The sequence below is a fragment of the Camelus ferus genome, chromosome 13, assembly GCF_009834535.1.
Source record: "Camelus ferus isolate YT-003-E chromosome 13, BCGSAC_Cfer_1.0, whole genome shotgun sequence".
NCBI lineage: Eukaryota > Metazoa > Chordata > Mammalia > Artiodactyla > Camelidae > Camelus > Camelus ferus.
This window is the reverse complement of record NC_045708.1, coordinates 57,982,927-58,010,093: the sequence shown is the minus strand read 5'-3', so window position 1 is coordinate 58,010,093 and position 27,167 is coordinate 57,982,927. Positions and strand designations below refer to the sequence as shown.

The window sequence follows — 27,167 nt, the reverse complement described above, 5'->3', positions numbered from 1 at the left end:
TTACTGACGCTTTTGAATTTTAATTCAGGAATAGGCATTGTCACAATGCTAAAATCTGACCATAGAGACATATATAAATGTTTATGTTTCTGCTTATGTTTATTTGCATCAAAGTATAGCATTAGAAGAATAATTGTTTGCTGTAATATTTTACTGTTTTTGTATTAGAACTATTGAGAAAATTGCTTTTGATGGTTTCTAAGAACTGCTCACCTTTACTCCTAAGAAAATAATCAACAAAGCTTTGACATTGTTATATTCTTAAGTGCCTCAGTTTTCTTTGAGATATTTGACTCCCTAATAAAGAGTATCTCTTAAGTTAAAAATTTGTTATTAACTGTTACTTCAGTATGCTAGGAAAAGAGGATTTTTTTGTGGAGGGGAAAGGGGAGATAATTAGGTTTAATAATTATTATTATTGTTTTTTTTTCATGGAGGTACTGGGGATTGAACCCAGGACCTTGTGCATGCTAAGCACACAGTCTCTACCACTGAGCTTTATATACCCTCCTTTAGAAAAGAGGGTTTTAATGAGTTCTTTTGGAATGTGAAGATAAATCTCATTCACATCTCTAACATTCAAGAGCCAGAATTGTCTATTCTCATTTATCCCTATTAGATATTATGCACTGCTGCCACAGGCTCTGTTTCTAAATTCCTTTCTGCAAAGGTAGAGCTAGCCCTTAACTACTATATATAAGCTTCTTTGCCCTGAAACTATGGTTTAAACTTAATATTCTTGGAAATTTACTAACTTCAGAAGTGTCGTAGTACAGAATTCTAAGCAATTAACTCTCACATCTGGTTAACTTTTCATTTTTGTTTTCATGGGTACTTGGTTGGTTTAAATTTTTTTGTTGTTTAAGTATAGTAAGTTTACAATGTTGTATCAATTTCTGGTTTACAGCATAATGTTTTAGTCACACATATACATACGTATATTCCTTTTCATACTTTTTCATCATAGGTTACTACAAGATGTTGAATATAGTTCCCTGTGCTATACAGTAGAAACTTATTTGTACATTTTTTAGTGTACTATGTATACTTAATTATCCCAGGCTTTTATGTAATTAAAATATTATTTTAAGCAATTAGAAGTATTTTTGAAAAATTACATTGTACAGCATGATCATTTCATTAAGGAGAACTATAAAGTGTAGCTTAAATATCAGAAATAAGTTATTTAATGAGCCTATGAAATGTACTACTGGAATTTAGAATGATTCTTTGAAACACAAATAATTTTCACCTTAACTCTTTGAATTCTTTATGCTCATTTCTAAAATAAAAACTAAAAATCACAAATTTATGAAAAATGTTTTCTTCCTCAGGCCAGGATCTGTTGTGCCTACTAATCTGTTTCAAGGAATTAAAACTGTAAACCCAACATTTCGGGGGTATTCTCAGCAGGTAAGTCTTTATTGCTTTGTATTCATAATATTAATCTGTAATGCATTTGTAAAATACTATTATGCATTATGCCATTATATAGTCATTTGTATTTCTTCCCTTATAATTTATTTTACTTGTCTATTTACTTTGGGGGGTTATCACTAATAATGTCCTTATTTGCTAAAAATAATAACCCATTATATTTTTTGCTTATATTCTTCTACCTTTCTCTTAACTTCATATTTTTCCAGAAATTTTAAGTTTGGGGGTATGTAAACATGTCAGTGTACTCTAGTGCTTTTAGCTTTGAAAAGTTCCACATCCAGAGATAAATTTTTACCTATATTTTCTGTATTTATGATTTAATTAAAAATTGAATTCTTTAGTACATCTGTCATATATTTCATATCATAATATGATCCAAATTTAATTTTTCACAGCTAACAAATTGTACCAAATTAAAGAATTTTCTTATCTGATTTTAAGTTTCTTCTTCATTTTTATGCTTACATTAATATATAATTGAGTCTTTTTCTGGACCCTCACATAGTTCTTTTTCAAAACATACCTGTACCCTGTTAACTTTTTTCTGGCACAAATTCTTGGGTCACAGAGACTGATTTGGTAGATATGAGAGATAAGTTGAGGCCTATGGATTTGTATTTTTAGTAAACATTGCAGGCTGATCAAGGATTTTTCTTTGAGATATAGTACAAAATTAGATAAAGCTTTCAAAAAGTTATTAAAATTTTTAAATTTCAGTTAATTTTTTATTTCATGAAAAATTCCTTAAATTCTCTAGTGCTTTACAATTTTCAAAAGTTTCACATACATGATTTCATATAATCCCATATTAACTCTTTTTTTCCTCCTTACACTTATATTGCCCGCCCCCCTTTCCTTCTCACAACTGGTAACTACTAGTTCTCTATATCTTAGTCTGGTTCTTTTTTGTTTTATTCACTTGATTGCTGCATTTTTGAGATTCTATATATAAATGGTATCATACAGTATTTGTCTTTCTCTGTCTGACTTATTTCACTTAACATAATGCCCTCACAGATCCATCCTTATTGCTGCAAATAGCAAAATTTCATTCTTTTTTATAGCTGAGTAGTATTCCATTCCATACACACATGCTCATGCACACACGCACACATGTACATCACATCTTTATCCATTCATCTGTTGATGGACCCTTAGCTTGCTTCCACATCTTGGCAATTATAACTGATGCTGCTATGAGCATTGTGGTACATGTATCTTTTCAAATAAGTTTTTTTTTTTTTTTTTTTTTTTTTTCAGATATATACCCAGGAGTGGAATTGCTGGGTCATATGGTAGTTCTATTTTTAGTTTTTTGAGAAACCTCCATTCTATTTTCCACAGTGGGTGTAGCAATTTACAAACCCAAAAGTATACGAGGGTTCCTTTTTTCTCCACATCTTTGCCAACATTTTTATTTATGTTCTTATTGATAATAGCTGTTCTGACCTGTGTGAGGAGATAATCTCACTGTGGTTTTGATTTGCATTTCCCTGATGATTAATGATGTTGAGTGTCTTTTCACATGCCTGTTGGCCATCTGTGTTTCCTCTTTGGAAAAATGTGTGTTCAGGTTTTTTAATTGGGTTGTTTATTTTTTTGGTGTTGTTATATGAGCTGTTTATATATATTGGATACTAACCCTCATATTGGTCGTATCATTTGCGAGTATCTTCTCCCATTCAGTAGGTTGTTCATTTTGTTGATGGTTTCCTTTGCTGTGCAAAAGCTTTCGATTAGGACCCATTTGTTTATTTTTGCTCTGTAGATAAAGCTTTCATTTTATATTTGAACTTAGGCCATCTCTCTGAATTCTGATTGTTAGATGAGGCATGTTTTCTTTATACCTAATACTTCTCCAGTTTTTTAAAATGGCAGCAGCACCAAAAGCTGACCTCAAGATCATCTTCAGTTTTTTAAATTACTTTTGTTGTATTTAAACAACTTTTTAGAACTTAGTACTTCCTATCCTTCCAATGCCCTAGATTCTACAGAGTTGTATTACCTCAGTATAATGCTACACATTTAGAAATCAGTTGCTAACCACATTTATATATTCTCCCTCAAATTTCTATATACACATATTTTAAATGAAATAGTAATATCTATGTTGCTTATATATTAGGATGCTCAAGAATTCCTTCGGTGTTTAATGGATCTGCTTCATGAAGAATTGAAAGAACAGGTCATGGAAGTAGAAGAGGATCCTCAAACTATAACGACTGAGGAGACCATGGAAGAAGACAAGAGCCAATCAGATGTAGATTTTCAGTCCTGTGATTCTTGTAGCAGCAGCGATAAAACCGAAAATGAAAATGGCTCTAGAAGCTTCTCTGAAGATAATAATGAAACAACAATGTTAATTCAGGATGAGGAGAACAATTCAGAAATGTCGAAAAGATTGGCAAAAAGAGAAGATGTGCAATAAAATTAGCAAAGTAAATTCTGAAGGAGAATTAGATAAAGATAGAGACTCTTTGTCTGAAACAGTTGACTTGAACAACCAGGAAACTGTCAAAGTACAAATACACAGCAGAACTTCAGGTGATAATTTTTATAATTTGCAAGTGATAGTGTTTCATTTCCTAGACAAGGAGTATGAGATATATTTATATGTAAGATTATATTTGTTATTTTACCATTTTCTGATTTTGTGGGGGGGATTAACCTAGCATGTGACTAAAATTAGAACACATTTCTAATTTACATGTTAATGTTCACAGTTTATATTTGTCATAATAAAAATGAAATAGAATAATTGATAGCTTTAGCTTAATTTTTGTGTGTAGTATATGACATTATAGTTCAACCATACTGATTTGAAGAAAGAGGGGTGTTACTTTGGGATTTTTCTAACTAGTAGAGTTTAGCAGTATTTGCATGTGAGTGTTTAGTTAATGTCAATTAAGGCAGATTTGGTTGAGATCTGCAGAATTGCAAAATAACCCAAATTGTAGACTATTAGATATAGATTGCTATCATTGAAGTTACATCAGCTATGAAATATTTGTTATATGTTTTGATGTAGGAGTTTAATTAATTATAATGAACCCTGTTACGATAGATTATACTGTAATACTGGTCAGTGTTTCTTTGAGAAAGAGCAGGTAGCCAAATGAAAGATAGTTGAGCTAGGTTGCTTTGCAGTGTGCATTTGTTTCTTCTAGGGTTAACTTATCTTGGCCTAATGTGTTATTTAATTTAACAAAGCACATAAAATTAAACCATCAGAGGTTCAGATTCTCTGATCTCAATATAAGTGGCAGACAAGGAACAAAAAAATTATGTTCTGTAATTACTGAAGAGTGGGAACTACTATACTATTTAGGCTTTTGAATGAACCCCCAATTTTTTCCTTGAGGAAAAGGATATTTCCTTAACCACAGGACCACTTGTGGTACAATGCTTAAATGTCTTCTAGTTAGGAAAATGTGTTAAGACTCCTTCATTAGACTGACCTTATGTTTGGAAGTTTATATGTGTTGAGAAGTTGTTTAGTCCATAAATATGTGAAATTTCCATGTTGAAACACTTAGCAGTCTAGGCTAAGCCTGATTAAGCATGACTGAGAGACGTACTAGTTCTTTATTATTCCATAGCAGGTTTATTCTTACAATTAGTTACTAATTGATGACCTAGATCAAGGATCTGAGCTTTTACATTTTTTTAAAGACCTAGCTTAAAAATGTCACAAAGATCATTTATGACATGCAAAGCCTGAAATATTTACTGTCTGGTCTTTTATAGGAGACATTTGCCACTCCCTGACCCAGATCATATTTACTTTATTCCCTTCTGAAAGGCCTAGAGTGAGTCTCCTTGTCTCTCCTACCCCAGTATAATACAGTCTGCTTCTAGTCATGGTTGAGATAGTGAGAAATGCCTCTGTGAAAGTAATAAAAATCATTTATTTTGCATTATCTGGAATAATCCTTGAAATCAATCTGTTTCAGGGTCTTTTATGAACAGTCTCTTTTCTTCGCTCAAATACTTTTGAGCAGTCCCTTGCCCTGGAATGTATGTCATGTATTAGGAATCCAAGCAGGAAGTTGTCAAGATAGCTCTCATGGAGCTTATATTTTCTTGATTTATAATTTAATTTCAAAAAGGCATTTTTCTGACAGGGGGGTATATTTTCTTTTATCACAGTAAGAATAAAATATTTATGATTATTTTATCCCTAAATTTCTTCTTAGGTTTTGATTACTATGTTAATTTGGGAGAATAATTTCTTTTTCTCCCATAGGGTTTTAAAACTTTCTAAAAACTGTCCTAAATAGCTTTTGTTTTTTAAATACTAAATTAGGACAACTGTGATCCTCTTTGGCTTCATATTTACACTGCGCACTTTCTGAATTGCCTACAAAAGTAATGTGTTATAAACATTAATTGGATTCCTAAGGTAGAAAAAAATCAGTTACTTTGCTTAGTAGGCATATTGTCTATCAAGTATTTCACTTGACATAACGTGAATTGTGGTCAAAATCTCAAGTGAAGAAAGCTTTAAATTAACATTATTTGACAAGTGGAATAATTTTACTATTTAAGGTAATAATACAAATTTTAAATATTACAGAATATATTACTGATGTCCATTTGAATGACCTGTCTACACCACAGATCCTCCCATCAAATGAAGGTGTTAACCCACGTTTATCAGCAAGCCCTCCTAAATCAGGCAATTTGTGGCCAGGATTGGCACCCACACACAAAAAAGGTAGAAGTTTCAGTTGTTCAGGTTCCTTTGCTTTGATAAAGTGTTAATTATGAAATTTTATTCAAGCCTTTAAAATTGACAGCATAATTTTACCCAACAATGATTTAAAATTTTTTGTGTGTGTGGCACAAGTTTAAATACAATAGAATTCACTCTTTTGGTGTAGAGGTCTGAGTTTTAACACATACATAGGTTCTTACCACCACCTCCACCAGAATCAGGATATAGAACAGTTCCAACACCCCAAAGAATTCCCTCACACTACGCCTTTGTAATTAGAACTTCCCACTACCCCTCCCTAAGCCCCAGCCCTGTTGATCGCTATTCCTATTGTTTTGCCTTTTCCGGAATATCATATAAATGGGATCATATAGTATGTTGTCTTTTGAAATAGGCTTCTTTCACTTAACATCATGCGTTTAAGTCACGTTACATGTCAGAGTAGTTCCTTTTTATTATTGAGTAGTATTCCATTATATGACTGTGCTACTGTTTATTCTCTCACTGAAGGATGTTTGAATTTGTTTCCAGTTTTTGGCAGTTATGAATAATGTTGCTATAAATATACATGTTCAGGTTTCTGTATGAACATAAATTTTCATTTATTTAGGGTAACACCTGGCTGTGGGGTTATTGGGTTTTTATTGCTTAGTTTTATGTTTAATGTTGTATGAAGTTGTTTTCTCGGAGTAGGTTGTATTTTGCATTCTGACCAGCTGTGTATGAGAGATCCAGTATTATAAAATGTAAAACTATAAAACTCCTATAAGAGTCTTCATGACCTTGCGTTAGAATTCTTTAAAGATATCAGAAGCATGATCTATAAAAGAAAAAAATTAAAATCTTCTTGGCAAAAGACACTATTAAGAGAATGAAAAGATTAAAATTGGGAGAATATTTGCAGATCACATAGCTGACAAAAGACTCGTATCTAGAATATATGAAGAACTCTCAAAACATAATAGAATCTTTTCTTCAAATAACACCTTACTTTGAAGAAAAAACAGACAAGTAAGTAAAAGCAAAACTATTCTGGTTGAAGTCAAGGTGGAGAGACTAAACTCTTCCTGTTTCATCATGGTTTCTCTTTGGTGGTTTGTTTTTTGTGGGGGTTTGTGTGTATGTGTGTGTGTTTTTAAAGCTAATGCTCTTGAAAGGTATTTTGACAAATTTCTTCAGCATAGTAAATTTTACTGTTAAAGATCCCAGAAAAAAAAATGCCAGAGGAACTACTTTGATTTGTTTTTTTGCTTTGAATTTTTAAAAAATGTTCTCTACTTGTTTTTCAGTCTCAGCTCAATCTGCATCATCTCCAAAGAGAAAAAAACAGCACAAAAAATACCGAAGTGTTATTTCAGACATATTTGATGGAACAATCATTAGTTCTGTGCAGTGTCTGACTTGTGACAGGGTGAGTATGAGGGATTTATAATACATAGAAAACTTCTGTCAAATGCTCTTTTTAAAACAAACCTGACAAAATGGTGTGAAAAGTTTAATTCCTTCTCCTTACTGTTGATGATTATACATGTATTTCTTGTGTTTACTTCAGTATAAATTGATTCTAGGAGTTGAATTTGTTTTTTGAAAGTAATAGCAGCATACTTTTTTTCCCCTTTCTTTTTGTTACAAAAACATACTTTTTAAAAGATGAGTCTGACCCACCATTGGACAGGCATACGTTAACAGAAAGAATTAACTCACTTCTTCATCTCTGGTCACATGTAAAGGAGATATGTTGCTTAGCAACAAGAATTGGTAACACATGCATATTCTCCCAAGGCTGATGAAATTAGTATGCTGGGAAACCGTTGTTATTCACAGGCACAAGGCTGTGAATGTATCTTCTCCACTTGGTTGTATGGCTTGTAAATATTTTTCCATGTTAAGATTGGGTTCAGATAATAAAAGTATTAAGATTCATACACAAGAGCATAAATTAAAATCATCATGAGTTCTTTGGTAATACCTCTGTTTCTGAGTTTCTTTGAGGCTTTTTTGAAGAATGGTTTTACTTCAGTGCCTTGATGAATATAATTAATGATATAAAATGACATTAAAAAAACCCAAAACCCAAAGTAAGCTTTCAATTATTGTGTTAGAATCTAAGTCAAATCTAAGGACTTCAATAGGATCATTTTAATGTAGGCTATTTTAGTACCAGATATTTAAGTGGAATTTCTTCTGAAATGTTTTCAGCTACTTAAAAATTACATGCCAGGTTCTACATCTTGTTTTTAAAACTATCTAAAAACTATCACTAGAAGTTATTTTGAAAAAGAAAAGCAATAGTGCTTAACAGTTCAGACCTCAAGCTACAGTGGGTGGATGTGAGGTACTTCTCTTGGCTGCAGTGTCCTCAACTAATGGGAATGTTAGCAGTTAACCTCATAAGGTTTATGGGAGATTAAATTTAGAACAGCACCTGGTTCTAAGCAATTTTGCTTTTGTTATTAGTATCTTTGCTGCTGTTAGTACTTAAAAGCAGTTTGATTGTGTTTTTCTTGTTACGATTTGCTTTGATCTTTGCAGTCTAAAATCTGTCCTCGAGTATTTGTGCTGGATTATTTTCATCCCATTCTTAAAACACAAAACAATTTTAGGTGTCTGTAACTCTCGAGACCTTTCAAGATCTGTCCTTGCCGATTCCTGGCAAGGAAGACCTTGCTAAGCTGCATTCATCAAGTCATCCAACTTCTATAGTCAAAGCAGGATCATGTGGCGAAGCTTATGCTCCACAGGGGTGGATAGCTTTTTTCATGGAATACGTGAAGAGGTATGTGTGTGTTTTCTTTGTATTAGTTGGTTCTTAAAACTGCTGTTTCTGCTGCACTGGCAGAACATTTCCTTTTTTTTTTTTCTGTCAATGATGTTTCAGGTTTGTTGTCTCATGTGTCCCTAGCTGGTTTTGGGGTCCAATAGTAACCTTGCAAGATTGTCTTGCTGCCTTCTTCGCCAGAGATGAACTGAAAGGTAAGAAATGTGAAATAGTTTTCATCTATGACTGAATTGTTGTGGTGATCTTAAATATTAGTGGGACTAAGTTTAAAATCTGTTTATAAAAGCTTAGTTTTCAGGCAGTTTAAGTAGTACTTGCCCGTATTGCCACTGTGCCAATGTCTACCATGGCAATATAAATACTATAAATACCCTGAAATAATTTATACAGATTCTTAGAGTTCTAGACAGTATTGTGCTTGAAGTGCCTTCAGTCTGCTCTGGGTTCAAAGAAGGGAAAATTTAACCAGTATAAAAGACTTACTTGTGTATCTGGATTAGTCTGTGAATTCCTCCATAGTATTTAAGAGCCTTTACTATTTTTGTGTGTCTAGCACTTTGCTTGGACTTATAATGGTCAGTAAATTTTGTTAAGTGAAGAAATGGGCAGGATGTTATTTACATTACGTTATTTTAGATAGGCCTGCAAGGTTGGAAAGAAGGAGTTCAAGGGTGTTGTAGGCAAGGTCACATCATGAGCTGACTCTTGAGCAGAGACTAAAAAGTGTGAGCCTTGTGTTGCTGTGCTACCAGGTCAGCCTGTGGCAAGCTCAAGGAATTGCAGAACCAAAAGAAAATAACTTGCTTTTAATTTGAGAGGAATGACCAGATCTGTTCTATTTTCAGGTGACAATATGTACAGTTGTGAAAAATGCAAAAAGTAAGTGCCATTGGCAGTGCTTTCAACTGCACATTTTGTATTTTAAATGGTATTTTTCTTGGTTATTTGACTGGGCATGTGGGGTTAATTTTCCACTTTATTTAGAAAAATTAAGGTCAGTAAGCTTTGTCCTAGTGAAACTGAAGAGACTGGTTGGTCAGTAAAACAAATCAGTGGTAAAAATTTAAGAAAGTTAATAGACTAGCTAAGATATGAAAGTGTATTTTGAAATATAAAATAAATATGTAATTTTGCATAAACCATTTTGTAAATGTGTTGCAGACATACTAGAATATATAACATTTTCATTACATAGGTGAATTTTGTCATCATAAATAAAGCAATGCTCTCTTCTGGGTTACCATTTGAACAGACAAGATTTAGAAAGTGAAAGTGACTCTAAAGGTACATAGTTTCAAATCTGCGTAAAATTCAGAAAGCTTTATACCATCTCTAATGTTACCTGCTGTCTGATGGCAGAATAAAAAGACAGTTAAGTATGATTTTGTTTCTTTGTATCTACTATTAGTTACCTTCTTCTGTCTTGTGATGAGTTCTGGCTTCTTGGTGATAAGTTATAAAAGAAAAGTAAATGGAGAATTGAAAACAAATATGTTTGAGGCAGACTAAACTGGAAATTTTTCTGAATCTCTCTAATAGAAGAACAGTGGCCTCCTAATAAGATCTGGAATCTTCATAATACAAACTTCTGGCTTTTGTCAATAATCCAGGGAACGTTGATCTGCAGCTGTTGGTCTTCTCCCTGACAAAAAGGAATGATATATTGTTTGGTCTATGAGGATAAAAGGCTGCCTTGTACGTTCTAGGAAAAAATATACCCCTAGTGAATTGGAAAGTATTTATTATCATGTCTTTGAAACCATAGCTGATAGCTGAAAAGGGAGCTGGCCTAGAGGGAGAATCTTTCTTGAAAAACAGTGTCAACTAGGAAAACGATAATCATGAGGATGGAAAAGAACTTGCATCTACCTCAAAATCCAAACTGGAGATCTATCAAGTGTATATGAATATTTATTGTCAAGTAATAACCACTCTTTATCTCAAATTATTTGTTCCCACATTTAAGAATAAAGGTTGTAGATTTTATGTTACCCAGTTTTACTTGATATCTGGATGTTATAAAGGCATAACCAGGCCATAGATAGTAGAAGATATTCATCAAAGAATTATACAACTCACTAAATTTTTATTACTAATATCTTCATTTAAATAATTTTTATAATAAAGGATTCCTATGTTTCAATAGTATATATTTTTAAATGGGGTAGCATGTAATTCAGTAGTGAGCATTTTTAGTCTGATAACCTCTTGTTTCTGCATTTTTAAAAAATTTTGCTGTATATTTGAAAATATTAAAGGTTTTATAAATTCATATGAGAAGCAGGTTTATTAAAATTGGTTTTCTCTTTTTACCCCTTAGGTTGAGGAATGGAGTAAAGTTTTGTAAAGTACAAAAGTTTCCTGAGGTATGGACTTTATCATAAATTAATTGATATGGTAGGAACATATGGCATTTATATAACACGGTGTAGTAAATTCTTTAGCATTGGTTGAAGAATGGAATGGTTTTATTGACCAGTTATTGTGTACACCCTATTAAGATTATCCATTTTTAAAATCCTGAGTTGCATACCAAGTAAATGCTCTTACCAGTAAAACTACGTTGAACATAATTTAATCAGACACTGTTGGATCTTGCAGGTATAAAATGTAAAGTTTGAAAGCCAATACCTGTGAACTTAGGATGTACCATGTTTCACTTTTTCCACATTCTGACATCTGCAAAATCAGGTTATCAGAATTGCAGGATAATGCTTACTTTTGACAATATGTATGTTTAATAGAGTCTTTTATCTAGCATATAAAACAATAGAATTTTAAATAATCTTACCTCTCTTCTTTTAAAAAGATTTTGTGCATCCATCTTAAAAGATTCAGACATGAACTGATGTTTTCCACCAAAATCAGTACTCATGTTTCATTTCCACTGGAAGGCCTGGATCTTCAGCCATTTCTTGCTAAAGATAGTCCAGCTCAAATTGTTACCTATGATCTTCTGTCAGTTATTTGTCACCATGGAACTGCAAGTAGTAAGTATAAGAGTTTGAAATATGTTCTTAGATTTAAAAAAAAAAAAAGGGTATAAACATCTGAATTGATCTCTTAAACAACACCTGATTGAACAAAAGGAAAAAAATGGAAAGTTAGATTTTTATTAATTTTTTTTTAACTTTGGTTACTGAAAACATGTCAGAAATTTTAGGAAATTGAATAATTTTACTCTGAAGTGTTAAATACTGGAAATTATATTTTGCGTGAAGATAAATAATAAAGACTAACATGATTTTCTTTACACTAGGTTGTTAAAGATTATATTTTCTGTCTTAATATTCATTTCCTCAAGTGGTGGTGGTGAGGATACATACTGGAAAAAAAATACAGGTTCTTGCTGTATTTTATTCAGTCTGTGCTAGGAACTGATGATACAGAAATAGTTTTATTTTCCATTCTTGTGTTAATTTTGTATTAGTGAAATGATTTAAAATTTTTTTCTACTTAAATTCAGGTGGACACTATATTGCCTACTGCCGAAACAATTTAAATAATCTCTGGTATGAATTTGATGATCAGAGTGTCACTGAAGTTTCAGAATCTACTGTACAAAATGCAGAAGCTTATGTTCTTTTCTACAGGTGAGAAAATAACTCTCATGGATAGTCCATTTTGACAAATAAAGAGAACATCTCAGTGTTGAGGTTAATAGTGACTTCCGAGGCTTTCAGAGTAGGATTGCTGAGTAAAGATTAGAAGTTATTTTATTCTCATTTCATTATACAAGTAAAAATAAAGTGAAAAGTTCTATGCAGAATGATGTTTGGTTAAGAAAATGCTAACTCATTTAGTCGAAGGGCAAAGGAATATATTTTGTTTTAGACAGATTGGTTTTAATTTAAAAAAAAATTAGGTATTGACCGTAGGGATTAAGTACCATATTTTCTCCTAAAATAGCGAATAAAGGAGGTGTTAGTATAAAAATAAATCCTTGGTACTTTTTAGTATCTTATAAAAGATTGTACTAGCTACTAAAACAGGAAAGCAGATTAACTATTTAGATTGCTCTTATTAACAAACATTTGAATGCCTATTCAATACCAGTAGTTATGTGGCTACCAGTAGTTAAGATACAGTATCAGACCTAGGGGTGTATAATGTACTTGGGGGGGGCAAGGGGGTGGTGAATCAAAGTATGTTTCTCCTGAATAGTTTTCAAAACCTAATAAAATTTGTAGTACAGTCCATTCTCCAAATCCATGGGTTCCACATCGAGGATTCAATCAATTGCAGATCAAAAATATTTTTGGGGGAAGGTCCCAGAAAGTTCCAAAAAGCAAAACTTGAAGTTGCACACCAGCAACTGCCTATATACCATTTACATTGTATTTACCACTATTTACGTGGCATTTACATTGTGTTAGATATTGTAAGTACTCTAGAGGTGATTTAAAGTATATGAGAGGGCACACATTGCACTATTTTACATAAGGTACTTGAGCATTTGCAGATTTTTGGTATCTGCAGGGGTCCTGGAACCAATCCCCCATGGATTCGGAGGGACGACTGTATTAATGCATATGCTAAATCTAACAAGTGCAAAAATTCACTTACAAGCCTGATGGAGTAAAATGCATTAATGAATCATTGTCTTTAATAGGAAGAGCAGCGAAGAAGCACAGAAGGAGAGGCGGAGGATATCAAATTTGTTGAACATAATGGAACCAAGTCTCCTACAGTTTTATATTTCTCGACAGTGGCTAAATAAATTTAAGACCTTTGCTGAACCTGGTCCTATTTCAAATAATGATTTTCTCTGTATTCATGGAGGTAAGAAACTCTGTAATGGAAGTAGTGGTAAGCGTTTGCTATTAAATAATTTACAAGTAAGAAAAGAGCCAAGAGTTTCCCTTTTAGCTTTATTTCCCACTTCCCCATCTGGAGTCCAAAGTTAATTGCGTTTAATTTGCTGCGGTTTCAGAAATAAGTTTTTTTTTTTTTTTCTAATTATAGGCAACCTGTAGCCTCTTCACAGAACAGATGTTTTTTGAGTACCTGTTCCAGACCCTCTCCTAGAGCCTGGGTTTATCAAAGACACTATATCTATTCTCAGAGCTCTAATTTCATAGTAGAAAGAGATACATAAACAGCCAATTACAGTACAATGAGCCAGTTTTATTACATATTATTTTTCTCTGCTGAGAGACATTCAGCTCCAGCCGTATCCATGGCTCTTATTCCCTTTGTCTAAATGAATAGCTGGCTCTTTTCCGAAGTATGAAAATGTACTTGGAATTTAACAAAAAAGCCTCATGTAGTTATTTGCTAAATATAACTTATGCCTTTGTGATTGGCTGTGTTAGTGTTTGTTCCCACGATACTTAACACTTTAGTGTTACACTTTAATTAAATTTCATGATTAAAGACTTGATATTATCATTAATTATTTTTGCTTGAAACCACAAGAGATAGTAGGATTGTCCCTTATTGGATTTAGAAATCTAAACCTTGAGAATATTTCTGTATGTGAATTTTTTTCTTACTATTTCCTTACTTGAACTGCTAACATAAGTCTCTTCCTGTTCCAAATGTTCCCATAAACCCACAATGATCTGTGTCTGCCTTTTATTATAGTTACTTATATAAATGCTTCATTTCTTCTGCTAGCTCATAAGCTCCATGAAGGAAAGATTGTCTCTTGACTTATCTCTGATTTGCCCCAATGCACAGTCAAGGCTTAGTAAAGATTTATGTAAGTTAAATACTTGAAGATCTTGGTTAGCTGATTTCTCTCTATTTTAAGAAATAAGTTCATCTTTAGGAACATATGCTTATACTTAACTTTTTGGGGAGGAATTTTAAGAATAATGATTGAAAAATGCAAGTGATTAATTAGTTAAAAGCAATACAAAGGAATTTAAGAATGAGACAGACCCATTTAAACTTTTTTAGGTGTTCCTCCACGAAAAGCTAGTTATATTGAAGACCTGGTTTTGATGCTGCCTCAGAACATTTGGGATAACCTATATAGCAGGTTTGTTTTTTAAATCAGACAGTATGGTATTGTGAAAATCAGTTTGTGAAATTCGTTAAAAGGGGATTGGATTATTTTATATATGCTACTTGTGCTGTATGCTGCTTGTGTAGAATACTGCCTTTTTCCTTCATTTATTCACTCTGAAGTGTGAAGTTGACTTGTAGCTAGTGTGGCCCTAGTCTGGATAATTAATTCTAATTTTTATGTTCTGATTATCTGTACCTGTAAAAGTATGCTGTGATATTTAAGTCTTAAATTTTAAAGTTTTAAATTTTATTTTAAAATATTTCACACATAATTTCCTCATTATATTTTTCTTAGTTAATATTGAAAATAATTTATGTCATGAATTCTTACCTGAGGGGCCAGGGGTAGCCTCCTTATGATTAAAACTATGGTTATGTATAACTTAAGATTTATATGTTGTATGCTAATTCTTGAAAGCTGCTTCTTTTACTTAATGTTGGTGTTGCGTCACATGTATTTTGTAACAAAGTAGCTATAAGGGAAAGTTGAAATATAGATAAAGCAGGCAAATCAATAAACTGATAAAATCACTGACTCTAGTAAACATAAAATCAAGTCCTTATGGTAATCTGGTTTTTACATTTTACAAAAAATTGGAGACATTTTCTTAGAACATCAGCTTTTTTCAAAATTGTCATACTTATTCAATTCTTCATGCTTTAGGTATGGAGGAGGACCAGCTGTCAACCATCTGTACATTTGCCACACTTGCCAAATTGAGGCAGAGAAAATTGAAAAAAGAAGAAAAACTGAATTGGAAATTTTTATTCGGGTAAAGTGATGCTTTTCAAATTATAAAAATGCTTTAGGATAAAGAATTGACCATTGGAAGAACTATATTATGTTAGTGAAATGATTGGATGAAGGAGTTGTAATAGAGTTTAGGTGTTATGAGTGCATAACAGTGAGAGACCAGTCAGGTCACTGTAGTTCTGGTGAGTTAACTTCTCCTGCTGTAGATTTTTGTTTTTCATGGACTGGTAATAGATTTTGTTTTATGTATTTGTGCTGGCAAGAAATCTCCTTACTGATATGCTAAAGTATAGGTTTCCATAAGTTAGTGTTTTTTTCTGAAAGCATGTACCCAGACTGCATTCTGTACTCCCACCTCTTTATGGAATATGGTATTTTTGGTGGAGACTCTCTGTACTTAAACCTAGTTTCCACACAGTGGATATATTACAAGGTATTCTTTGATGGCAAGCAACAGGAAGTCTGGTCACAGAGTCAGTAGGAAGAACTGAATAACCAGGTTTTATGGGCAAAGACTGGTACAGTTCCATGTATCTAGGCAAGATGTAAGTCTCTTCAAAGTGCTTCTGTGAGTAATACAACTCTAACTGTGTATTTATTACTCAGATTCCTAGTAGGGAATACTAGTAGAGTTTGGATCACCTGAGAGGCATGTTCATTGATAATCCTACTAATATTATATTGGTGGAGGGATAATTCTGTAAGGGAAAATGAAGATCTTCTGGTAAAAGAAGGGGAGAATTTATTTAACAGACGTAATAGATGAACAGTATATTCCATGGTGTGGACACATTACATACACACACACAGAGACTTCTGCTTCTCTTCATAGATTTAGGGGGTTTTCTGTGTATCCTTGCCTAGAAATTTTCACATACACAGGAAGATATCATAGGTAAGGATTTATTTATTGTGCCTGAGCCTCGTTTGCTTTCTAAATATAAGGAGGCCAATGAACATAGTTCATTCTGTGAACGTTCAAATAAGTGGCTAATGACTGTATCCATTAGAATTTAATCAGCAAAAGCCATTCTAAGTATTTTTAGTAGAACAGGAATACAGGCAATGAAAGATTTAAATAACTACTAAAAGAACTAGGCAGTGAAGATGCAGAAGACCACAGCTGACTTTTAGGAAATCTGAAAGTGGAGTAGGCTGCCATACTGGAGGTAGGAGTTGGGGCAGTGGCCCGCAGTGGGGTTTCAGAGCCCAGAGAGGGTAAAGAAAGCTTCTGTGTAGTGGTGTGGTCCTGGTCAAGGATGTTGGAGCAGAGGCAGGGTGAGAATGGATGCCCACGTTGGCTGGAGATCGGGTGTGAGGGGACACAGCTCAGTGGCAGTGGTAGAGTTGAGGGATTGTTTCTGTGTATAGAATTGATCAAATAATAAAAGTATAATGAGAGCCAGATTTCTCATTGTCAGATGAGGGAGCTACAAATATGGAAAGAGAGAAAACTAAAATGGACTCTGTTATTGGATTAAAATTGTCGGTATCTTTGTGAACTCATTGTCATATATTTATACATACATGCATATAGAGGTTTAAACGTGTGTATGTGTACACGTGTATAGAAAGAAATGATGTACATATACTGATTTCCTAACTCTGTCTCTGAAAGGGCTTAGGAGCGATGATAACTCCAGTAGGGTTGAGCATACCTAGCTTTTATCAGACCTTGGCTTCTAAATATCTTTCTCCAGTAAAAGGAATCTGCCCTCCTTGGAGAAATGGGCCAGGGCAAGGGAAATTACAAGATGAGCTTGGAAGTTCTTACTGTGCCAAAAATTAAAGAAGTTTTTGAAGAATGATGGAGAAATTTCAAAAGTACACAGAAATTAGCTTGAAGGGACTCCTGCTTGTCAAATTTGGGACAATTGGAGCTTCAAAATAAATTACAATAATATTATAACCCATTAAACAAAATAGGAGATATCTTCTTGTCTATACTGACATAAATAAGTGAATAAATTGAAAGATTACTGAGGAATGGAATATTAACATAGTTTCAACATACTCCTCACAAAATATTTATTAATTGTGAAGAAAAAAGACTAACTTTAAGCAAAGGAGCCTGGCACCAACTCAGTGAACTTACTAAAGAGGACATCAGTAGAAATGGAACATAACAAAATCATGTGCCAAGGTAGGATACAGTGAGAAAAAAATAGAGCATCACTTGTTTGGTACACAATGCGTAACCTGAATCTAAAATGGGAAAAGACAGACAAACCAAAATCGGAAGACGTTTTATAAAACAACTGGCCTGTAATCTTCAAAATTGTCGAGGCTGTGAATGTCAAGACTGAGGCACTGTGCCAAATTCAAGGGAATATGACGTTAAATGCAACAGGTGATTCTTAAATGGATCCTTTGGCTATAAATACATGTATTGAATCAATTAGAAAAACTTAATGGAGTCTGAGGATTAGATGGATTAGGTGCTAGTATTATAGCAGTGTTAATTTCCAGATTTTTATCATTTGTGTTAATTGTGTAGGAAAAAGTCCTTGTGTGTTTAGCAACTTACTCTGAAATGGTCTAGGAAAAGAACATTTCTTTGTGTTATGCTGGTACTGGAGTTTCCTGTAAGTCTGAGATTGTTTCAAAGTTAAAAAAATTTTAAATTGCACAAAGCTTCTGGAAGTTACCTATACTGCTTGCCACTGATGAGTCTCTGGAAAATGCCTAGAAACCTGATAGACTTGATGAGCCACTAATCTCAGGACCCTGGTGAGTTCTGTTCTGAGGATGTTGCTATAAAAGATGTTAGCTGCCAGGGTAGGATATAGCTCAGTGGTGGAGTGTGTGCTTAGCATGCATGAGGTCCTCAATTCAGTTCCCCAGTAGCTCCATTACAAAAAAATTAACAAATGATCCTAATTACCTCCCCCCCAAAACAAACAAACAAACAAAAATTTTGTTTAATTAAAGAAACGGTGTTAGCTTCCTGTGACACCAAGTGAGGGATTCTTGAGAACATGCTTGGAAGTGGTGGCAAAATATTATTTGTGGATGCCTCAGTCCTGCCCACAGCAGCCACCAGAGAGGGTGGGGAAGTTTCTCTTTTTCTTGTACTTTCCATATACTGCATATATCATTGGCAGTGCCTAATCTGGAGGTATCCTGGAAAATGTAGTCTTCCCTTTTATGGAAGAGTGTAAGAATGAATGGAGATGACAGCTTAATGAACAATTAATACAGTACAGTCTGCCCCCCTTGTCAGCTCAGCATTGGCATGCATTCACACTTCTGAGCAGCAACAGTAGCAAAAGTATCATGTTCCTGCTTAATATGGTGCAGCTAGCTCATCTACCAGTAGGTGCAGCATTTACCCTTTCCCTAAACTTGAGAGACCCGAAGTCCCATCAGTCACTAGTCCATTTCTGGATAATGGTCATTCATCCTTAGTTCAGTCAGTTTAGTCAAAATCTCCCTTTTAGATTCTGTAATCTAAAGAATAAACCATAAGGTTAACCAATAATAACATACCTTATATGAATTAGTAGAGGAATGAAAGAAAGGAAAAATAAGTTGGTAATTTTTCACAAATTTACTAAATGCTTATAAATATGTACATTGGACAAGGGAGAAATATGTGTCTATAGCTGATAACTACCCTTTCCGTATTCCCCATTTTCTCAGCCAACACTTCAGCTGATTATGGCTGTGTTTACCTGGTAAAGTAACCCAGACCTTCATTCCTGAAGAATCTGAATGGTGCTTGTAGTGGGTTGAATGGTGTTCCCCCCAAAAGGTATTTCTGTGTGCTAAGCCCTGTGAATTTGACTTTATTTGTGAAAATGGTCTTTGCATATATAATTAAGTTAAGGATTTTGAGATGAGATCACCCTGGGTTATCTTCATGGACTGTAAGTCCAATGATAAGTGTCCTTATCAGAGAGATACACAGGAGAGATACGGAGATGAGGTCAAAGCCATATGAAGACGGAAGGCAAAGATTGGAGTGTATGATCACAGAACTGAAGCTTAAAGAAGCAAGGAACAGAATCTCCCCTGTAGTCTCTGCAAAAAGCATAGTCCTCCCCACACTTTGGCTTGGACTTCTGAGCTCCAGAACTTTGAGAGAATAAATATCTGGTTTCAGCCACCAGGTTTGTGATCATTGGTTATAGCAGCCCTCTGGTATGGATACAGTAGGTGCAATCTGGTTTTCAGACATAATACTTCTTGTTCTTAGTAGTTACTTTATTTTACCCTTTATATAGCCCCTACTGTAACCTCCCCACTCCTTTTGCCTTAGTTCAGTGACATGAGGAACCCAGAATGGCCAGAGGAGTGTCTCATCTTCCTATCCAGTAAAACCACTGTTAGTCCCTTTGAGAACTAATACCTCTAAACTAGTAGAGACCAAAGTTGTGACAATGAGGAGCAAAGCCTTTATGAGTGTCAGTGGGTAGTAATAAATAACTCCTCCTGCGTAAGCTGTTCTGTATCCTTTACTTGGCACCTAGCCTCAGGTTTTCTGGTTGTGAGAAAAGCAGCGCCATACATGGTTTCTGGTTTGGAACATATACCACATCATAAAGGACAGTACCAAACCCAACAGAGTTTTGTCACTCAGGTACAAAAACAGTCTTCCGTAGGCCAGCAGCTTTTAGGTGATGCCACGTGGTAGTCAGTGAATGCTAAGGATGTGAGCCCATTTCTTCATTTGTTTTGTGTAAAATTAGCTCCATAATCAGAGGAAATGGGGAATATTATCTCAGTGAATGAGACACAGTAAGACCAAGAATGGTGATACTTGGAGAAACATTGTGGGTTAGGAAGGTAAACCCAAATCTAGTGTAAGTTCTAAGTATTTGTAAATAACAGATCATCAAGGGACTTATATCTAGACTATATAAAGAATTTATACAACTAGGGAAGACAAATATTCCAATTTAAAAGTAAGCAGAAGATTTTAATAGATATTATCCTTAAGAAGATATGACTGATAAGCACACGAAGAGGTATACCGTGAGGAGTCATCAGTAAAATACAAACTAAAACCACAGTGAGATACCACTACACAACTCTTAGAATGGTTAAAATAAAGCAGTGGACAATATCAAGTCTTACAAGAACGTAGAGCAATTAGAATTCTTGTATAAACACTTTTGGTGGGCATGTAATGTTTGCAAAGACTTGTACACAAATGTTCATAGCAGTATTGCTCATAATTGCCCCAAATTGGAAATAAGTGAACTGTCCATCAGCTGGCAAATGGCTAAACAAAATGTGGTAGATGCATACAATGGAGTACTGCTAAGCAATAAAAGGACTGAGCTACTGATTCATGCAACAATATGAGTCTCAAACATTATGCCAAGTGAAAGAATACAAGACATAAAAAAGACTGTAATGTCTAATTCCATTTACATGAAATTTCTAAAAAATGAAAAATAAAGTAGGTCACTGGTTTCCTAGGGCTGAGAGAAAGGGATTGATTGCAGTGGCACAGGGGAACGTTTTGGGGTGTCAGAAGTGTTTTAAATTGGATCTGGTGGTGGTTGCACAACTATAAACACTGAAAACCATTGAACTTTACATTAGTAGTGGGTGGATTATACTTTAATAAAGCTGTTTTCTAAAATGCAAGTTTATGATTATTCTGTAACACTAGAGTTTTTAAGTCTTATTCCACCATTACCACCCCTTTGTCAAACAAAGCAGTGTGTTAGTATAAAAAATAACACTGGAGTACAAAAGTATGTGAGCTTTATAGACTGGGCATTTTAAGTGGAGTTTCTGAAAAATTGAAAAAGCAGGTAGGATCACTTTGAAGAAGCAAACCAATGTCACAGGAAATGAGCACACAGGCTTCATGCTTGGAAGTGGCAGATACCAACAATGACCTCAGCACTCTGCTGCCCGCATTGTACTAGACAGTAAGCAAAAAGATAACTGCTTGGATTGAGCAGTGAACTTGGACTCTTGGGTCAGTTAAAAAAGGCATTAGATAGCTTGTAATACCTAGAAAGAGTTGTGTTTTCCTAAATTATTCCTTGAAATAAATAGGACTGATCCTCAGGGATATGCATAAGGATATTGTATCCTAAAAACAAAACCCAGGTCAGTAGAGGGGTTGATTGAATGACAGAACAGATACTGCTGGAGAGCAGATCAGTGTGCTGGAAGATCTAGTGAAGGGTGTCTCCTAAAATGAAGCACAAGGATAAACAGAAGGAAAATAAAAGTTTCAACATGTTTGATAGATACAGAATCCAGTGTTTTTCTAATAGGTATTTAGGAGAGCATGAAGGGGAGGAACTCCTTTTAGAGCAGCAGTTTAATAGAGTAGTTTCTGAGAACTAAAGAAAAACAGATGCCTTTAAATTACTGAGGTGATTGTACTTAACTAAATTTTAAAAAGCCCCCACCTAGATACATAAGGAAGGAATATCCTAATGTCAAAGATGAAGTTCTAAAAGGGTCCAAACCTGGTAATGCTATGAATTAAATGGATTCATCTGACAGAATCAGCCTAACATTACATTTCAGAAATCTCAGTTCTCTAGGGGTAAGTTGTGCATCACAGAAAGTGCCTTGAGACACAAAAGCCTTGATTTCTTTGTTAACCATCAGAGACAGTCACAACATTATTCATTGCCTTTCATTGTTCTATGGAAGCAGCTACCCTGTGTCCCAGGAAGATCCTTGTCCTCAAAGAACTTACATTTATTAGATAACTAATACATTATATGTCAAAAGGTGATGAGTTCTATGGAAAAGGAAAAGATATCCTTATCTAACAGGATAAGCAGAATCAGGAGTACAGTGATGAGGGCAGGAGTGAGGTCCAGCTTTAAACACGGTAATCAAGATAGGCCTCACTGAGAAGGTGACATTTAAGCAAAGACTTGAAGAAGGTGGGGGAGATAATTCAGATTCCTGTGAAAAGAAGGGATAGCCATGCAAAAGCTTTGAGAAGTGGTAATATATCTGCTTGATTCTGGGAACAACAAAGAAGTTTGTCTGGCCACCAGTGAATAAATGAGGAAGCAAGTCTTAGAAGATGAAGTCAGATCATGGAGTCAGACCACGGAGGTACTTCTGGGATGTTTGTTCTCAGGCTCTCTGGGATCAATGGCAGGGTTTGGATTAGATTTGATTGTAGGAGGGAAGTGATCTGAACTTGATTGTCTTTGTCCACAGGTAATATGTACTGTGGGCATTTAGTTACCCATCGTGACGTATTTTCAGGAGTCTTACTGTCTTTTCACATTTTACAATTAGGTAATTTTTAAATACCCTTCATTTTCCTCAGGCTCTGTTGCTATTCCTTTCTTTCTATACCAGTTTTTCAATCAATTCAGTTTCTTTAGTTGGAAGTAGTGGAAGTCAGATTGGCTAACTTAAGCAAAAAAATTTATTGAAAAGAAAAATTGCATAATCAGACCTCCAGAAGTTCAGGAACCAAGGTATTCCACTACAGCTAACAAAACTGACATTGGAATGACTCCATTCCAATTAGGTTACTCCTCTGAAGATTTCTATTTCCTGTAGTTTTGCCTAGTTTTAGTCACATACCCATTCCTTGGGCCTTAGGACTAGAGGAGGGAGTAGAACCTCTTCAAGGACTGTCCCACTGCTTTTGAGAATTTATCATACACATATGTATGTTGTCTGTGCAGTGACTTGTGCAAGATTATTCGTTGCAGCATTCTGTTTGTAATAGCAACATGTTCACCAATATTTTAAGTGAACGGAAAGTAAGATGTAGACATTGGGTATGGTATGTTTAAATGAGATTTACACATCAGATTTTTAATAAACGTGTGGAGTGTTTATTGTTTTGAAGCCTTTACTTTGACTGTTTTCGCTTATCCAATCTTTTATGCCCCTTTTGTGTGCACTTGCTAAATTTTGGGATATAACCGAGGATTGTTTGTTAAGTGTTACCATGTATCCTGGTACTAAGATGACTTAACATCAATGTACATTACAGTCTTTGTGTGTGAGGAACTGGCCTCATTAGACGCTTAAGTAGAATGGTTGTGTTGTTTTGTTACAGAGCAAGTTCTAAATATTAGGTGACTGATTTTTTCCCCCCTGTAGCTCAACAGAGCATTCCAAGAGGAGGACTCTCCAACTACTTTTTATTGCATCAGTATGCAGTGGTTTAGAGAATGGGAAAGTTTTGTGAAGGGTAAAGATGGAGGTGAGTGTTTAACTGAAAAATGAAATTCTTTACAGATATTTTATTTGACGAATGTTATTTGAATTTCACTATGCACTTGGGACTACACTAGTGAACAAGATCCTGCCCTCGGGGAGCATACATTCTAGTTTATAATTTTTTTATTATTATTATTATTTTATTTTGGTGGGGGGAGTAATTAGGTTTATTTATTTTTAGAGGAGGTGCTGGGGATTGAACCCAGGACCTCGTGCATGCTAAGCATGCGCTCTACCGCTTAAGCTATACCCTCCCCCTATAATTTTGTTATTTTTAATTTTTTAAAAACTTCCATGAATTATAGCATGTTTGTAGAGGAACTGAATAGAATTAGTCTGCAGTCTTAACATTGAAAAATTAAAAGAAAAAAAAATTCTTCCTACAATAAAATTGGTTAAATTATGGTTTATCCATTATCATGGGATACTACGTGGACTTCAAAAATAATTTGTGTGACTGTTTAATAATTTAAAAATAAGATGTTCTTTTTTGTGTGGGTAGAGGAGGTAATTAGGTATGTATTTATTTTTATATATGTATAGAGAAAGAGAGAAAGAGAGGGAGAGAGGGGTACTGAGGATTGAACCCCAGACCTCATGCATGCTAAGTACCCACTCTACCACTGTACTCTCCCCACAAGATGTTCTAAGGTTGCAATACAATATACATAGTTTCAACGTCTTGTATTTAAAAAAAAAAAAAAAAGACATAGGCAAGAAGACCACAAAGATATTAAAACAGTTTGCCTATCTTTCTGTAGTGAGATAACGGTATTTCTTTTCTTCCTTGTGCCTTCTATTTTTTAACGGTTTTTGAAAACATACACTATACTTTTGTATTCAAGGGGAAAACAAGGTTTTTTTCCTTAGATGGAAAGTGGGTGTATTTTAATATTTCACTTGTAATGCTTTTATTGTTTTTAGTTTAATGACAAGCTGAACAAGTCAAGAATAGCATAATTTCTTTTTAAATTACAAAGGAATTGTTATTTTCTAGCATTAAAAGTGCATTTTAAAGCAGGGAGGGTGTAACTCAGTGGTAGAGTGCATGCCCAGCATGGACAAGGTCCTGGGTTCAATCCCCAGCACCTCTATTAAAAATAAATAAATAAATAAAAGTCTAATTAACTCTCCCCCAAAACAAAAAAATAAAAAAGTGCATTTTAACCTGTAAGCCTCAAATGGGTAGTTAAGAAGTCATTTCTTTTTTCTTTTTTAAAAAAATTTGTATCTAGTTATTTATTTTTGTTAGGGACAGGTAATTAGGTTTGTTTATTTATTTATTTATTTATTTATTTATTTTTACTGGGGATTGAACTCAGGACCTTGTGCATGCTAGGCATGCACTCTACCACTAAGCTATACCCTCCCCCGGAAGTCATTTTTATTACATTCTGGGTAGTAGTGAGAAAACCTCTCTCACCTTATTTCCTGGTTCTGTTTTGAGGGAAGTAAGACCCTAAAAGGAAGATGCTTAGAAGACAGTTAAAAATTGACTATAATAATCTGACTGAAAAATAATCTGACTATACATTTCCAGCCTTCAGTTATTTCAGGCACAGAAATGTGCAGTTCTTCGGTACACGTCTTTGAAAAGTATACATTTTGATGATTTGTTTTTCCTTTTGACTTAGATCCTCCAGGTCCTATTGATAACACTAAAATTGCAGTCACTAAATGTGGCAGTGTGATGCTCAGGCAAGGTAAGCCTTTACTTGTTAATGATTTGTCACTGTGAAGAATATATCATCACTAGCCATCTGTGCCACTTTTTTTACCCATTTCAATGATGTCATTCATCCATGAAGTAGGACAAATACTGGAAAAGTTAACAATATTTAATTTTTATCTGAGGAAAGGTTTTAAGGTTGTTGATGGGAGCTAGGGAAAAGGATATATAACTTTTTAATAAAGTTTCAACTTATAACAGTATGGGATGGTAGTCTGAAGATTCATGTTCCAAAAGCTCTCAGTTATTCGCAGAAGATTCATACTGGAGGGTACATTATGAAAGATTTTACAACATGAATATGTAGGTTTGTAAACAATATTCTTTCTCTACATATACTTAATTTTAGGAGCAGATTCTGGTCAGATTTCTGAAGAAACATGGAGTTTTCTACAATCTATATATGGTGGAGGGCCCGAAGTTATCCTGCGACCTCCGGTTGTACACATTGATCCTGATGTACTACAAGCAGAAGAAAAAATTGAAGTAGAAACTCGGTCTTTGTAATTTTGAGGATATAAAGAGTTCTGATGAGAAATCATTTTCACTTCCCCTGACATACACACATGCAGAAACATTCCTAAAAGCATGTTTATTTTCTTGACTTTTAATACTTTATCTTTTATTCCTTCTTACTGGGCATTATGGAAGAATGTGTTAAAATGTATAATATTCTACAGGTTGGTATATTTAGTGCTAGATTACTTACCATAAAGTCTTTCAGTGTAATATTTTTGAAAGAGAAGGGGTAATTGTGATCATTTGGTAATCAGTAGGTTATCTTTGGTCTTTATACTACATGTACATCCATAGTATCCTTTGTAGCTTTGTAAATACTTTTGCTTTGAAAACTTTTTCATTACCCTGAACCACCATAACTGACCAATCTTTTCAGTTCTCCAAAAACCTAATTTAATTGTATAGTTTTGACATGGCTTCGTATAATAAAGAGCCTATTTTAAATTGAGAGTTGTAGTCAGGAAAATGTTGTTAATTTCCTCAAGCTCAGGAAACTGGTAGGGTGTCACTTTGCACTGCAGCATATAAACTAGCATATTAATATTTACAGAATGTCTTTTTGAATGTATCAAGGATGTATTTAGTCTGAGTGGAATTTGTGTCAGCAGACATCAGTAATTTATTGCCTCTCATACTGTAAAATGTTAAACTTCCTATAACCCTGGATAGTATTCATAATATCACTAAAAAACTTAGAGTAGGTTTTAGGGCACTTTTTATTTTGAGAGCATGCAATATAGAATGTGTCAATGAGATTGTTAATAAAGCTGAAGCCTCTTGCAGAATGATTTTTTAAATTAAATGCGTAAAAGTCTTTTTGAATATAATTGTATGCACTGCTATTTGCTTGATTATGTGATGTCAAAAGTTTAACTATATTCCAAGTATAAAAACAAACTGGATTACTTTGAGAATGTTAAATAGCATTCACAATGGCTTTGTTTTGGTTTGGGGCACTTGCCACCAGCTAAAACAGTGTTATTAAAATTAGTTCAATAAAAATGATTTAAAAATGTATAACTTGGTTGTTGAATTT

At 34.2% G+C, this 27,167-nt stretch overlaps 1 protein-coding gene across 1 annotated transcript in view; it reads left to right on the top strand.

The window, feature by feature from the left end:
- The window catches only part of USP33 (ubiquitin specific peptidase 33), a 53,855-nt gene extending 26,707 nt beyond the window's left edge, over window positions 1-27,148 (top strand). Inside the window, 17 exon segments of the mRNA XM_032494625.1 lie at window positions 1,335-1,413; window positions 3,566-3,835; window positions 3,837-3,984; window positions 6,017-6,157; window positions 7,447-7,568; window positions 8,761-8,933; window positions 9,036-9,130; window positions 9,782-9,815; window positions 11,257-11,302; window positions 11,746-11,926; window positions 12,403-12,529; window positions 13,549-13,718; window positions 14,841-14,922; window positions 15,616-15,724; window positions 23,764-23,866; window positions 25,518-25,586; window positions 25,962-27,148. Of these exon segments, the coding sequence (XP_032350516.1) occupies window positions 1,335-1,413; window positions 3,566-3,835; window positions 3,837-3,984; window positions 6,017-6,157; window positions 7,447-7,568; window positions 8,761-8,933; window positions 9,036-9,130; window positions 9,782-9,815; window positions 11,257-11,302; window positions 11,746-11,926; window positions 12,403-12,529; window positions 13,549-13,718; window positions 14,841-14,922; window positions 15,616-15,724; window positions 23,764-23,866; window positions 25,518-25,586; window positions 25,962-26,119 (2,107 nt within the window). The 3' untranslated portion in view covers window positions 26,120-27,148.
- Window positions 27,149-27,167: the final 19 nt, after the last annotated feature.